Source organism: Mytilus galloprovincialis, chromosome 4 (genome assembly GCF_965363235.1).
Source record: "Mytilus galloprovincialis chromosome 4, xbMytGall1.hap1.1, whole genome shotgun sequence".
NCBI classification, from domain to species: Eukaryota; Metazoa; Mollusca; class Bivalvia; order Mytilida; family Mytilidae; genus Mytilus; species Mytilus galloprovincialis.
In genome coordinates, this window is record NC_134841.1 from 70,580,946 (window position 1) to 70,598,048 (window position 17,103).

The following is a 17,103-nucleotide window of genomic DNA, read 5'->3' on the forward strand; positions in this document are numbered from 1 at the left end:
CAATAAAAATCCTTACGATGAGGTCCTTTAGTCTAGACTCTATAGTGTTCAATCTGAAAGGTTGACAAATATCTACTTTTCTTATTTTCATTTATAACTTCTTAACATGCTTATCATGAACCAACAAAGGGCAAATACATAAAAGATATGTTAACATGTAATTTATTTCTGTTTTTACAGTAGATTAGTTTTTAAATGAAGTAATAAATATGCAATACATTTGGCATGCAGATTACATATTAAAATCTCCATGCAAGTTTAAATAGCTACCAACAATCATGCCACATATATCATAAAATATGTATTCATCTATTAAATGTGAGTGTATGAAAACATATACATGTTACTTCAACATCACCTACTTCCTTCACTTTATATATTATACGTTATAAATATTTATAAGTATGTTATTCAATGAGTACATGCTATACAGATAAAACAAAATTTTCAACTCATTGTAAGAAACTATTCAAACTGCATTATATCCATGCAGTTAGCATGCATTTTTATTAACCTAATATTAAGCTTGGGTTACCACACAATAACACTCAATCATAAATCCTGTATGAAAAAGAAAAACAAACCATATTTAGACAAAGGTCCTAGGTATCCTACAAAGCAAATATCATACTTATTTCTTCGTTAAAAATAGTGATTAGAATGACTTTTTGTCATAGAATTACCTGAGTGGAATTATATTATTGTATTAGAATTACCATCAAAAATACTAAATTGGGCTTTCGTTTTTACACAGCATATTTAATGTTATACGCAATATCAAAATATGGTTTAAGACTAAATACCTTTTAATATTTGCTATGAGATAGAGTAGAATATCTCCCTCTAATAAACCAATCAAAATCTGGCAATTTAATGGGAAGTATTATAAAGTCAAATGAATTGACAAACAGATGGACATAACTATACCTATTATGTTATAATATAATATATTACGTGCAGATATCATAAACATGTATAATAAAGTAATTGTGTTCAATACATGAAAACTGAGTCTGATACATGTGGTGGACATACAATTTGAAATTAAATGTGTTTGTGTCCTTTAGTTACCTATGTCACCGATAGTAATGTGTTTTTGCTATAAAAATAAACTGTTAAAATTAATGTAAGCAGTGCTGATGTTTTCAGGATGAAAAGCAATGTTTTTCAAAAAAAAAACAATAATTTTTATCAAATCTAATTATGACAGCCCTGTTTGACTTTAAAAGATCAAAACACAAATACTTAGGAACCAAATGCTCTGCAGGGCACAGCTTTATACGATTGCAGAGGTTGAACACTGAACGGTTGGGGCAAGTATGGACACAACATTCAAGCTGGATTCAGCTCTAAATTTGGATTGTGATTAAATAGTTGACACAGCATTGGTTTCTGACACAGAATGAATGTGGTCTAATGAACTTAAAATTTGTTTTTTGCCTTTGAGCAATTCACTATGCTGTTGAATATTCTTCCTCTCAAAAAAATGTTTGAAGAAATTTCTTTTTATTTATGAAATCTGAAATGAGAAAAATTGAACCCCCCCCCCCATTTTTTTTTCCACACCCCCCTTTCCCTTATTCCAAAACTGATCTCAATTCAAATTATTAATGGAGTTTGCAACAATAACTACTCATTTAAATACATCATAAAATATTGAAATGTAAAAAAAGTGCTTGTTATCACTGAATGGTAAAGATTGTTTTTTAAAATTTATCAGTTGGTAGTAAAAGTGAATATACATTGTATATTGTATAAAACAATGATTTAACTTGATTCAACTACTATTCTGGACAAAGAAAGATAACTCCAATTGAAAAATTTCTTACTATTGTGCAATATTGTGCAATTAGATATTTCTTGCTATTGCGCAATCATGTGCAATTGAAGATTTATTGCTATTGCACAATACTGTGCAATTGGAAATGTCTTGCTATTGCACAATACTGTGCAATTGAAGATTTTTTGCTATTGCTGAATACTGTGCAATTGAAAATTTCTTGCTATTGCACAATACTTAATATAATAATTTTGGATCCTGATTTGGACCAACTTGAAAACTGGGCCAATAATCAAAAATCTAAATACATTTTTAGATTCAGCATATCAAAGAACCCCAAGGATTCAATTTTTTGTTAAAATCAAACTAAGTTTAATTTTTGACCCTTTGGACCTTAATGTAGACCAATTTGAAAACGGGACCAAAAATTAAGAATCTACATACACAGTTAGTTTCGGCATATCAATGAACCCCAATTATTCAATTTTTGATGAAATCAAACAAAGTTTAATTTTGGACCCTTTGGGCCCCTTATTCCTAAACTGTTGGGACCAAAACTCCCAAAATCAATCCCAACCTTCCTTTTATGGTCATAAGCCTTGTGTTTAAATTTTACAGATTTCTATTTACTTATACTAAAGTTATGGTGCGAAAACCAAGAAAAATGCTTATTTGGGCCCCTAATACCTAAACTGTTGGGATCTCAACTCCCAGAATCAATCCCAACCTTCTTTTTGTGTTCATAAACCTTGTGTCAAAATTTCATAGATTTCTATTTATTGAAACTAAAGTTCTAGTGTGAAAACCAAGAAAATGCTTATTTGGGCCCTTTTTGGTCCCTAATTCCTAAACTGTTGGGACCAAAACTTCCAAAATCAATCCCAACCTTCCTTTTGTGGTCATAAACCTTGTGTTTAAATTTCATAGATTTCTATTTACTTAAACTAAAGTTATAGTGCGAAAACCAAAAGTATTCGGACGACGAAGACGACGACAACGACGCTGACGCCAACGTGATACCAATATACGACCAAAAAATTTTCAATTTTTGCGGTCGTATAAAAACAATGGATTAAAACAAATTGTCGATGTACATTTTAAAATTTTTTATACATACATTTCAAGTTTTTAATAAAGAAAGTAACACTATACAGCCAAAAATATCAATAAACATTACAGAAACAGTCAGTTTTATAAACCAATATATTGATTATTCAAAAATATTTTCAGATTAATTTTTCTAGTTTCCAGTTATAAAACTGTGACACACCGTGGCCTAATATCACAAATACAGCAATGATATCATATATTTATTGCTCTATAACTATAAATATTAAATTAAAAAACTACTTTAGGTTATTAAAAAGAAATTACTGTACAGATATAGAAAAAGGTAATAAACACAACATTGAAATTAAAGTAATATTAAAGAACATGGGAAGTAAGCAATTAAAACAAGTATTTACGATTGTTGCAATGTTTCTACAGAAATTCATATTATAACTTGCTAGTTGTACATGTTTGTATATGTGATTAAACTAAATAAATATATATATATATTTGATCAGCTTGTATGATGTTAATCTATAGAATATGGACATTAAAATATAATTGGCTGTATATAAACCATGCATGTCATAAATCACATTTATATTCTGCCAAAACAGACCAATCAATATGATATATATCTATACACATATAAAAACCTAAATCAAACTACCAGCTACCCAACATCAAAAACTATAACTCACCATGGTCTGGTATTTTTCTAACTGTAATTTTAAATGTTTGAATAAAACTTATTTTAGAAATGAAAACCCTGCTAATTTGATTGTGCCATACATAGTCAGGAATCATGACAGTTATATATCATCTCTTTGTCTTTTTTGTTCATTCAAGAATTTTCTGATGGAAAATAATTCAAACTTATTAAAAGATAGGGCAAACAAAGTTTTTGATATATGATACAGAATCAGTTCTGTTTTTGAAGTATTTATGTTATTTCTATAATTCCTAAAACAGGAAAGGATTTATATAGGCTGAACCTTTATCCAATCCCTTTCTTTGAATATAAATAATATAATTTATGCAATAAAATCTTTAAATTGGAAATTGGAAATGGTTTCTAGTTTTACTGCAATTGAGTTCTATTGCTGTATACCAATATATGTAAAGTTTATGAAAACAGTTTGTGCAATAAAAGACACTGTTCTTCTTCCAACTTCTTTGAAAGTATAATAAAGACAGTAAAACATGTTAAAATTGAAGTAAATTGAACCTGGAAATCTGTTTATACTTCTTTCATGTCTGTTTGCAGTATTAACTATAAACATTAGACATATAACAAAAATTCCCAGTCCAAATCGGTTCTTTAACATGGTTAATAGATAACTATACTTTCTTAATTTATCATAATTCTTGTTTGATGCTTATGGTATCTATACATTTTCTTCCTCTTGTTTTTTGGGGGGTTATATTTGGTATCACTAAATCTGAAATGAGACTGTTGTGAAGATATCTTGTGCATGTGCAAATGATGTGTGTAAGCAGGCTATCATTTAATTCATTTTAAATTATTCATCACACTGCTTGCTTGTGTCGTATATTGTGCATTGCTAGGAAGTTTAAAATAATAAATCCATGTACAATACCTGGTCCAATAAAACTCTGACTTTTCTTGGAATGATACAGAAATATATCTTTAGGTGTAGCTGGTCTGGCATTAGCTGGTATAAACTTCCTAATTGGACCTGAAGTACTTGGTGTTGGTCTACAAAAAAGGAATCATCAATAAAATCAAAATCAAAGTTCTCTAAAAAAAATTCACCAGGAGACAAATACGCAGTATAGTTCGTTTCTGAGTTCTAAATATTTAATCTTTGAATTCTTTAATAATGCCATTTATTCTTAAAAAAAAAAAAACGGTACAACCTGTAATAAATGTATACAGCTATTTTGACAGGTTCTGGTAGACATAAAATCTAATCACAAAAATTAGTACAAGATTTATTTATTGAACTAAAAGAAATGCTTTGACCACGGAAAACATGTTTTAAATCAAAAGTAAATATTTTATGTTTTTATGTTCAGTTTTTTACCATATTTTCATTGTCTAGCCAGTAGTTGTACATACCCCCTTAGCCTTGAAGGAGCTCTCACCAGTACAGTAGATTCCCTGGAAAGTAGTCCTAAACCTAGTTTACTGCTAGCGGTACTTGGTACTTGAGAAACTGTGACAGGACGATCTACTACTTGATGGAATACATAAGGTCTGTCAGCCTCTAGGTGTAAAGATGACTGAGGATTCTCAGCTGTAAAGAATCAACAAAATTATGACAAAAACATTCTATAAATCAAAATAAAAGGAGATATGATCTGAGGTATATGTCAATTAGACAGTTAAGCAATTGAGTAAAAAAATGTATTCTGTGTTTGTATAACACATATTGAATTACAATTTTAATACTCTGTGAAAGGTTACTGATCTACAATGTAGTGTACAATAAAACAGGCCTATACAACAACGCTAATAATATTTCTTTTTGTAATTTCTACACAAAGTGTGTAGCTCACTACAGCTTTCAATTTCATGCAACTGATTTGAAGATGTTTCTGGGAAATGCTGATGCATATTATTAGCAATGTTGCCAAAAAAATAATGAGCTTAACATTCGATGAGTTATCATCTGTCCCTGCCTCTATATCATATGCCATGAAGCAAGTACAGAATTCAAACTGGTAGTTTTTTTATTTTGGACAAGTTAAATTTTATTCAGGCAAACGTTAAAATAAGTTCATGTAGAACTCTAACAGTACAGAATTATTTCACACCTAGCGATATCATAATGCTTGAAAATCCTACCCCTCACAATTATCACCACTTTTTCATATTGACAAAAAAGTATTTGTAAATATTATAACTCTCTAAGTGTTAAAAGATATTCATCATTTGTTTACTTTAAGGTTTTAATGTTTATAATGCTATTCATTACAGAATCTTTTTTAACTCCCACTTCCGTGTTACACTTCTTCAGAATGCTAATTAACCATCTGGTTGCATATTTGGTATGTTATTAGGTTTTTTTTCCCAATATTATGCAATCTGTTTGCTCTGTTTTAGAAATTTCGTTCCAATATTTGTACTCTTCATGTTCAACTTCTTACTTTAAACATTTGTTAAATGGCCTTTTAACTTTTTTAAATCAAGCGTCACTGACCAGTCTTTCGAAGACTAAAATCATGTATGTTGACAAAATTTAAAGCCAAGTGTTTTTGATGATTTTTTTTCTTTCTCCCCTATTTGTGTTTTAATATAGCTTAAGATTTCTCATTTCTATTACAATTATTCATTTTCACTTTTGATACTTTAACAACACATTTTACTTCATGCAATATAAGATGGGTGCACATGGGGATCACTTTCACCACATATATGTATTTGTGCTGATCAATGGTATAAAAAGTGAAATACTGTAACAATTATCCAAAATAATTTGAGATATCATATTGATTTACAACCAATATTTGCAATTTATATACATTTTACATTTGTCCTATATTTTCTGAATCTAGTACATTCATTTTTTTTGACATTGTACAATTAACATAAACATCTGAAAATAGATATGTATTTGTATAGCAAACATGAAATCATCCTTTAGGAAATAACAAATGACCAAAAAAAAAAAAAAAAATTCTTCAAACTAAATTACTAATCATTGACTTTAAATACAACAATGATTGATTATCCCATTTCTCAACAACATAATCTAATCTAGTTCTATAAATTAAGATAGATAATCAATTATTGTCTTTCCTGACTATATCATCCTTCTCAGTTACTCTGTAATTTTTTTTATATAAGGCTTTTAGATGTGGGCCATATTAATCAGTATAATGTCACAATGTCTGAGATTTAATGTACAACGAGTGTAGATCTTTATAAAGCTTAGTTTTTTAAGCATAAAACTTCCTGAAGCAGGAGAAAAAGACCAGAAGTAGAATGATAAACAGATTATCAGGGATGTTGTATGGCTGTTATATATGATATCGTTATGCAGAACACCCAAAAATCTACACAAAAAAAAAACACTTAAAATTTAGAGATAATCAATATGCACTGTAACACTAGTACTACAATAAGCAAATTTTTTAGAAAGAACCAGACCAAATTTGAACTTGCGTTACATCTTATTGTCAGCATTATCATTTCAAAGGTTATATTTACACAGTATTTTTCATTCTAATTATCAAAGGTCAACACAGACAAAACCGATACCCAGCAAGCAATGGATTCATGGACAAGAATGAAAAACTATCTATAAACTAAAGATTTAGCCATGCCAATTAAACATATCAAATGTTTAAATTTGATAAAAATCAATAAAATATTAACCTGTGATAATATTTATCATATTTGAGTTGTATGGCATGTTGATAGATTTGATGGCTTGCCTACTACCAAGGAGATCGCTCCCAAGGGAATCTGGCAAGCGCCATCTGTTGGTGCCTCCAACTTGTTTCCTAACTCTACATCGTGGTGTAACTGCATGCTGAAATAATAAATACATATTATATAACACCCGTTATTTTGCTGTTCCAACAAAATAAAATATTTGTAATTTCATTTTCGTTTTCTTGAAAAATTTGATTATACATTAGTTGGAATTGGCTTTAAACTAGCTTTCAGTAAATGCCAGTTCACTTAAGTACAATGTGTTTTTTGTGTGCTTCGATTTTACAAATCTAGTGTATCTGAAATTAGTGAAATCATGTATGTTGTGCTTTAACTCTACTGTGTCAGGTTAGGGTAGAGTTGAGGGCTGAACAACATCTTTGACACTATTACATTATTTATACATTGTATATGTACATGATGTACACATGATGTATGTGGTTGCAGTCTGCCATAATTGTATTAGCAAACAATTCTGTTGCTTGTTTTCTTTTTAAAATTGTTTCACATATTGATATGCTAGGTCTTTTACAGATCTTATAAGTTAAATATCTCAAATTTTTCAGTAAAATTATGACGTCACAATAGAAAATGTCAGAAGCCGCAGAGGAAAAGTGATATGTGTATAACGTCAATAGTTCAAGTGCAGCAAATTCTTAAGTCAAGTGCAGAAGATTCAAAATTGTGATTAGGCCTATTGTTTCCTGTTTTTTTATTATACATATACATATATGTCATCCATTGGAACATACAAGATTTGAATGAAACAAGATGCGACTTGTACTATAAAAATCTAATTATTATAAAACTGTAAAATACATGTATATTTAATCAATCAAACCTTAAATAACTTTTAAAACATAAAATGACCAAAATGTACGTATTCAGTCTTGAAATAAAAATTACAACTGTCATTTCATTATTTAATTTAGTTGATCTTATAATCTTGTTTACAAATTAATTTAAAAAACAAATTGAAAATGTGGATTTCATACCTTATGACCATATACATGTACAGGTACCATCATTGACATTGGAACAAAACAAATAATAGATATAGATGAAATAATTCATGTATGTACCAGTATTATCATAAGGATGAAATACCTGAACTAGAACACTGTTCAATAAAATGGCTTAAATCATCATTAAAGTATTCAAACAAAATTCAATGAATCAAGAAAATAAAAAAAACATCAATGTATAAAATTTCATTGTTATGATGTACCATTTAAGGAGTTCAATACTTTAATACTGTTTCATGATACTGCAATTTACTGCGTAGATAAAAGGTTTAAATAGATGTTTAAATGATCAGAAAATTTAAATGGCGCTATTCAGCGGGTGTCTCAACTAATAGTCCTTTCAGTTTATTGATATGAATACAGATCATTTATAGACATAATAATGCATTGAACATATTTAAATTGATAAAAATCAATCTTCAACTTATTGAGGTGTTTCAAAAGGCTATAAAATAAATAGCCTACTCTAGTTGATAACTTTAAATGCTCTTGTCTACGCTGGTGAATAAACGCAAGTCAATTTGCTTGCACCTTGAGATCTCGACTTTATAAAATATCGATACAATGTCAGAGTTCTTGTGATATAACCTTGCGACGAATAATTAAGCAATTCAACCTTGTAAACGTGGCCAACTTGGTTGTTATAATTCCTGCCAAGTAATCCTATCCTCACGAAATTAAGTTAATTGTACCAAGTTTTTCTATGTTTGTTCAAATATATAAATTCTAAAGATATAAAAGATTGTAGAAATATATTTTTTGAAAGGAAAGTATCACTTGTTTCAACAATGTATAAAATGTATTGTAGAGGGGTTGGATACATAGATTTTGACAAACATTTTCATAGATCATCAGCTTTTTCCTATTAGTGACTTTACAAAGTTTATTCATAATTGTTTGCATGTATTTCATTCATATACTAAATAAACTTAGTGTGTCCTGGTGACAGTACATATATTCCTAACGAGTAACCTTTGAAATTAAAATATTCCAATTCTGACAGTAAGGGTTCTACCACTAGTGCTTTACCATTTTTTAAATCAAAACTATCTTTATTCAGATCACTACTTTTTTTTTTAATTTTGGGTCAATTTGCAGCTTGTACAAATGTATATACCAATCTATTGATACAGCATTTGCTGCCAAAAAGATGTCTTTAGGTCACCCTTAAAAAATGGTTTGTGTGATGTTGAAATGTAGGTAGGGGATTTACTATTCTTATGTCAGTTGCATGTTTTAGACAAGAAAATGACATAAGATAATAAAAGAACAAATTAAAAAAAAAAAGATCATAAAAAATTTCAGGTAGGCTACTTTTTAGGTTGGTATACATATTATGAAAATTATTGATGTTGTAATGTTAATGCCCTTTGAGGCCCATAATTGGAATAAAAATATCTTCTTCTTCGTAGGTAGGGCAAAATCAAACAATTAAATTATATTTGTTTCTTGTCTATAGTTGAAGTGTTTGTTGCTTTAATAGATGTCATTAGATTCTTTGTGCCATTTATTATCAAGTTATACCCTAAAGGATCTTATTTAATTTATTCCTATTTTCAATATGTTGAAATTTGCTTACATGGGCAAAGATTTCTTTATAATTCACTTGACATTAATTTTTGAAGGATCAAATTGTATTCAACATGTTCAATAGCAACCCACATGGCAAAGAAAAGTAATTAATCCTGGTATTCATTTGTCAAGTAATTCAGAAATGTGTATTAGCTTTTTAACAAATTATATTCAAATATCAGATGTTCATTTCTGATCCGAAATAAATTGATCTGAAAGAAAATGTAAAGCAATGCTGACATATATATTAATTGGCTGAAAACTAAATCCAATTTATTAATATTTTAGTATTCAGTATCACTCCCTATCATATAATCGACACACATGTATATCAAAAATCAATTTCAACGTACTTCAATAATCTTATTACCTTATTAAATATAAGTGTTAGAAGTATTTTCTTTATAACTTAGGTAGTCTGTAAACAATTAAATGTCCCTAGTCATTTTAGATTTAATATGAACAACCTGCCAATCTTAAAATCAATATTTGTCAAGTAAACATAACAGAGAGGGTTTAAAGCACTTTATAATTTACTTAAAATGAAACCTTAAATTTACAAATGTAACTTTATCAAACTTGTGTTATTGTGTTTACACAGTTATTTCACAGTCAAAATATTTTTAGTTTTCAGTCTTGTGATTTAAATTAGAATATACAACAAATGCAGAATGCAGGACCACTGCATGTACCTGCACTTTAATATTAAAAAAGTCTTAAAACATTAATTTGAAAATAAGGAGATGTGGTATGATTGCCAATGAGACAACTCTCCACCAAAGATTCAATGAAGTGGATGAATGCAATTATAGGGAACCATACAACCTTCAAAAGATGAAAAAAAAATTTGTATAGGTGGTTTTTAATGGCTTGACATGAAAAATATAAAACAATTCAATTAAAAAAAATTACCAGCCCAATTTAGCCCTGGCCTCCCTTTTGTTGGAAAAGGTTGATTATATAGGAATTCACTTAAGCATGACTGGAGCAGGCCCCCTCTTAGGAAAATTTCTGGATCTGCCACTAGAACAATCTATAATAATCAGTTGGTTAAGATCAATTGCATTTATAATTACAATATACAAATGTATAAACATGTAACTTTAATATATATTGAGTATTGGCCAGGGGTTAAGCCATTTAAATTAAATATCGAGCCTCAGGCCGTGATGCTGATCTGGTCATTGTAAATTGTATAAAAAAATCTTAAACATAATGGTCAGATGGAAAAAAAAATGATTTGTTTCTTTCATAAATGCAATCCTACTATCATGACTGTGTACACAAGCATTTATATTTCAAATTGGGATACATGTAGCTCTAACAGTTATCCTATCCTACATATATATGAAGATTCACTCATACATGTATGTATCCTGTAAATAACCTCTTGTATCTTTTTTTTATTTTGTTGGAATATTGCTTAATCTGTATTTTTTTTAATTTCAAGAATGAGCTTTCTCTACAATAATACTGATATAATAAGCACAGTACACTGACAAATATCAGATGCATGCCCCCTCCTTAATAAGTTCTTTCTCCAATGCAAGCATAACAGACTTTAATATTGAATATCATTCGTATCCCTTCCCATAAGCAATACTTCAGTATTAATCATCAGATTTCTGTACACATTTATCATTAAATAATATCTTACAGCAATTAAAACCAGATAAAACTTTTTCAATTTTAGAAGCCAATGTGAGCATAGGGAAACATAAGTTATGATATCGAACAATCTCTTGAATTTATAAATCTACAATCATTAATGCCATCAAAGCAATCACCATCAAGCTAAGTTATATATATAGCTTGTCAGATGATTTAATAATTATTTACCCTTTCTGGATATCTTCCATCCACAATCACACCCATCAATGCTGTATATGGTGCTTCATTGACAGATCTGCAACAAAAAAAAACATTATGTATTTTAAGATAGAAATAACAACAATCCACCAAAGTGCAGAAACACCCCACAGTATTTTTTTTAATAACATAGTACAAAACTACATAATTTATCATAATCATTTGAGCTTCATTAGAAGAAAGACAAATGTAGAAATAAATATACTAGGCACCAACATCAATATCATGTGCACATAATTTTACAGGGCTCTTAAGTGGGAACAGAACAACCAAAGCCATCTCTGCAGATTGATCTCCAGGTTTAAAGAAGTGTGATTCTGTGAACAACCACAGCTTCTAGAGACCCATTCTAGTTGAAACACCAGTTTTGGTACTAGTATTATTATATATATATGTAGTAAAGGCAGGTCAAAATGACACTGTACAGTACACACTATTAAATGTACTAAAACTTCCAGAGTTAGGAGCGACCCCAGGATATTCAACACTAACTTCTATAAGGAAAATTCAAATAAACATAATTTAAATAAGCAATTAATTAGCATGTTCACCATTCCTTATACGGAGGGATGAAATACTTTGATCGCGCTACACTGTACAGCGTAGACAGGGTTTGTGATGGTGAAAGTTCCTCCATCGTTCAATTTTCATCCATGGAGATCCCTGACTGTACCTAGTTTTAACCATTAGACTATGAACACATGTACACTTCATTTTACATACATGAATTCAGAAAGTAGGAATGGGGTAACACATGCATAATATGATATGATGAATGATGGTAAAATATTTGTTAAAATAATGTTTATATGATTAAAGTTTTAATCCATTTACCATTTGTTTAATGCTAACATTAAACAGTAGCTCCAAAATGAGATTTGACTATATAGCTAATATAGATAAAAATTAAAGGCCAATATGACGCTTAATCAAAGCAATGAAAAATGCATGTTTCATGCTCAACAATAAAGATATTCCTAAGTCATCAGATAATTTAGTGATATAGATATGCATTTCTTCTAAATTAAAATCTAAAAGGTCATCTCTTATTGGTTTTGCTAAAGAAATTCTAGACTTAGAACCAAAAAAAAGAGGTTTGCACCCTTGGTCATGTTGGTATAATACTATTAGGGTGGTCTGTGGTGTCTAAGAATAAGTAAGTATATTTATAAACAAAGTATCAAAGTAAGTGATACAGCTGATTCTCTATATAAATCCAATGAGAGAGTGTTCACAAATTCCCTTGGACCTGTCTGACCATTGCAGCTTTGAAGGGGTGCTTAAAAATAAGGGAGAATTAAAAATTTTAAGTATATGTACATGAACCTACAATACAAGTCCAAAAATTATGACGTCTGACAAGGCTATTTTATTTTTTTCTGGGACGTCTTCTTACAACAAAGGCATCCCAGAAAGAAGGAAAAAATAGAGCCTTGCCCGTGTTGCCAGACAGCATAATTATTTGGACTAATACAGTACTTGATAACAACACTATATAAGATTTTCCGTTAATAAATTTTGAAAATTATAGGAAAACAAGGTTTTAATTCCCCTACCCTGCAGAGACAAATTGACTATCCTTTCTGCCAAATTATTCTAGTCGTCAATTGTTTCATTTCTATCTTTGACTTTTAAAATTCAAATATCAGCATTCCAGATGCAGGTGAATTCAGAAAAGAGTTTCAGAAGCATAAATAATTAATACACAAAGTGTTGTTTACATTTTCACTCCAGCTTTTTATCTCTGACTTAAAGATTTAGTTTGAAATAGTTTTATTCTGTGCCTCTAACATGTCTTTATGAGGGTCTGGATGGGGGGTCTGTTATTCTGTAAACATTTAATTTTCACCCCTTTTTTCTCTCATCTTCAAAAAATAAGTCTATTTTTTAAAAGTGTTTTTTTACGCATTATTCTCTAATTTTTTCACCAGTTTTCTTTAATCTTTAAAAAAAAGAGTAAAAAACATTCCTTTAAATGAATGAGAACGGTGATTTCCAAACAACAGCAAGGTTTTCATTTGTTTCTCAACAATGACGTGTTGATGTGTATTGTTCTGCATGCTATAAATGCTAGTTCCTTGAAGTAACAAGTCCAAGTTCTCATCAGTTCTTTCCAGTGATTTTGACTACATATAAAAAAGAAGATGTGGTGTAATTGCCAATGAGACAACTCTTTAAAAGAGACAAAATGACATAGAAATTAACAACTATAGGTCACTGTACGACATTCAACAATGAGCGAAGCCAATACCGCACAGTCAGCTATAAAAGGCTACCAAATGAAAATGTAAAACAATTCAAACGAGAAAACTAACAATACAGTTTCATTGTGCCTTTTTTGAGTTAACATATATATATATGAACAATTATACAACAATAAAATGTCCTTAACGTCTCTTACAAGTCTAATCTCACAGTGGCCCTTACAACACGACCTGACCTACTGATATGACCAATGTTTTCATTTTCAGTTTGTTCCTGTGTATCATGGCTATCATCACTACTGCTGGATGAGTCATATTCATCTGAATTATCGGAGTCATCTAAAATTTTGTCAACTAAAATTTCGTTTGGTTTATTCATTGTCTCTTCTGTAACACGCACTTCATTGCTTATTCTGAATTCAATATGTCCCCTGTTTTGAATGTCCTGATTCCAGTATAAAGAAATTGGTAAAGTGCCAGCTTTGTCTTTGGTTGTTTCATCTCTGACGCTTCTTTGTCTAATGGGTCGGTAATTTTCTATCCATGATTTCATTGCAACTACATGTACATCAGTTTTAGATACCTTCTTTATTTCCAAGTCAAATTTAATGTCGAAAACGTCTGATAAAGGTATGTTGCTGTTAGGAACGGGATAGTAGGAGTTTGGGTGTGTGAAATACTTTAGAGACCAAACAGATACTCTTTTAAGAGATTCTCCAGTGATAGTACTGAAATCCCTGGCACATTCCAGCATTGAAAATGTTTGGTGTTGGAGGTGCGATACGGCATGGGGGTTTTCAACAATAGAAGTAAGCAAAGTAGAGGCTTCTGTGCGATACTGACCGAAGACAACACGTGAACATTTCTAGTCAACTCGCTTATTTCGGAGTCGAGTATCTATATGGGTCTACAGGTTTTGTTAGACACGGTTCCTTGTGGGCCATTTGTCACGTTAACATGAAGCTGTTGGACGTTTTTCGCATTTTGGACATGCTCTTGTACAAATAATTTTGATAATTTTCTTTAAATTTTAAGAAGGGAAAATTCTGTAAACACTTAATTTTTAGAGTTTTCTTTTATTGATTATTCAATATTCATTATATTTTTAGACCATACATTTCTCTAATCTTTATTTTTTTGGCCCGTTATTCTCTAATCTTCATTTTTTAAGGGCATTATTCTCTAATCATTTAACCCCATCCAAACCCTCCTTTATAAATCTCTTTTTGGTTTGTCATTTGAAAATTTTGTGCAGGGCTAAGCAGCTAAAAAATTTGAGAAGACTAAAGAGCAAACTGTCATGGATATTTTTTTTCGTTAGGGCATCTCAATCATTTTTATTTATTTTATTTTAGGTTATAATTTACTATGATTTTGCTGAAGTTGCACAGAAAATGTTTGTTTCTGAAATATTGAACGTTGTTACCTGAATAAACACATGAAATAATATACAAAACATACTGTGAATATGAAATAGCAGCTTTTGGAACTCCTCTAGGAATTGTGGGAAAGTATGAAGTTGTACTCATCCTCGACAGCTGAGGAGGTACGTTTCTTGAAACTTCCGCCATTATCAGCTTGACCACACCACAGCTGATGCTGTAAGCTTGCGTGCTACAAAATAGTCTTAATCGTCAATATATAACTTGATTCGAACAAATGACCACAAATCAGTATCTTATTAACTGATTAGCATGCATCATTTTAAACTGCATTGAATTTAACAAAATTGTGTCGTGAAATTTAAAGAATAAGCGTGTGCGGATGGATATATTCTTTTCTGTCTGTGTAACTAGGGACTCAATAATCTAAAAATAGACTTCCGGTGTAAACAAGAACACGTGGTAATGTTTTTTTTTAAATTCTGATTTAAATTCACCTTACATAGCTTTTATTAATTATTATTTTTTAGAGATTGTATGTTATTCATATTTATAAGTTTTCACATTTTTTTTTTAACTTGAATAGGCTGGACCTGAAAAAGGATTTGTATGTTAATTTCAGACACAAGAACAAAAGACACCTCAGTGAAACTCTAAAAGGCTAGGTCATGTTAGTACGAAGTTGAAAAGCATTGCTGAAGACAAATTACTGAAAAGGTTTAGTCATCCTATATATGGTAGATTTTTAAATGTCTGCTAAGTTTTTATCTTTTGATATTATCATTTTTTCAATTATAATATCATTACAGCATTTATTGATTATTTCAAATGACATAGCGTTTATTGGTTATCGTTATATAATACATCGAGGGTAATACACAGTCAAGTTAGCCAAGTTGTTGAAGTTGTCACTTTAACTAGAAAAAGGAGCCAGAAAAAAATCTGGGCCAAAACTTCTTAATTGTGATTTTTTTCTAATTTTAACATTAAATGAAAAATAACTTAAATTATTAAACCGTTAAAATTTACAACAGTTAGACCTCTAAATAGCCGACGATTGCCCGGAGCGTTCCTTTAACTCAAATGAAATCCTCGGCCAAAAGAGGTCAGACGTCAGCTAGTGCAGTCTCGAAATAGTAATTTAGAATAACAATCAGTTAAGAATTATTTAATTTGTAATTGTATTGCTAATGATAAAAACTTTAAAAATAAAAGTATTACAATGAACAATTCCCGCATAATATACATTAACTCCAACATATCTAATCTCAAATTCCGCAGATGACTATGGTAAGCCCACAGACCCCTCATAACTATACCAAAATAGACTGAAACCCAAATTAAACATTCTATATTCTAAACCTTGAAATCATATGTTACAAAACTTTGACCTTATAATAAAGTAACGACAATCGCTTGAATATCATTTAACTATGAGAATTTAGTATTTTCAAGACAACTATCCACCAGATGTTGTTGAAATATAGCATGCTTGATTGTGGAAGCTTCTGGTTCATTATAGGATTTTTGGCAACACTATCAATCAATAAGCTAGGCGTCGCCATGTACAGTGTTTAGAAGCACTACCATAAAATTGAGAAAGGAAATGGGAATTGTGTCAAAGCGACAACAATTCCAACCCGACCATAGAGCAGAAAACAGCCGAAGGCTACCAATGGGTCTTCAATGTAACGAGAAACTCCCGCAACCGTAGGCGTCCGTCAGCTGGCCTCTTAAAAATAGGTATATTAGTACAGTGATAATGGACGTCATACTAAACTCCGAATTATACACAACTGGAAACTACAATTAAAAA

The 17,103-nt window shown here is 30.3% G+C and overlaps 1 protein-coding gene across 4 annotated transcripts in view; it reads right to left on the reverse strand.

The window, feature by feature from the left end:
* LOC143072854 (BTB/POZ domain-containing protein 16-like) overlaps positions 1 to 15,632 on the reverse strand; it is a 37,656-nt gene extending 22,024 nt beyond the window's left edge. Inside the window, exons 1-7 of one of the 4 annotated variants that reach the window (XM_076247969.1) lie at positions 15,367 to 15,632; positions 11,672 to 11,738; positions 7,176 to 7,332; positions 4,914 to 5,091; positions 4,432 to 4,550; positions 3,532 to 3,552; positions 585 to 611 (exon numbers count right to left, since the gene is read on the reverse strand). In XM_076247969.1, the coding sequence (XP_076104084.1) occupies positions 585 to 611; positions 3,532 to 3,552; positions 4,432 to 4,550; positions 4,914 to 5,091; positions 7,176 to 7,332; positions 11,672 to 11,738; positions 15,367 to 15,476 (679 nt within the window). In that variant the 5' untranslated portion in view covers positions 15,477 to 15,632. The remainder of the gene's footprint in view (positions 1 to 584; positions 612 to 3,531; positions 3,553 to 4,431; positions 4,551 to 4,913; positions 5,092 to 7,175; positions 7,333 to 11,671; positions 11,739 to 15,366) is intronic. The other 3 variants (XM_076247970.1, XM_076247971.1, XM_076247972.1) reach the window with 3 other exon arrangements.
* Between the last annotated feature and the right edge of the window lie 1,471 nt (positions 15,633 to 17,103).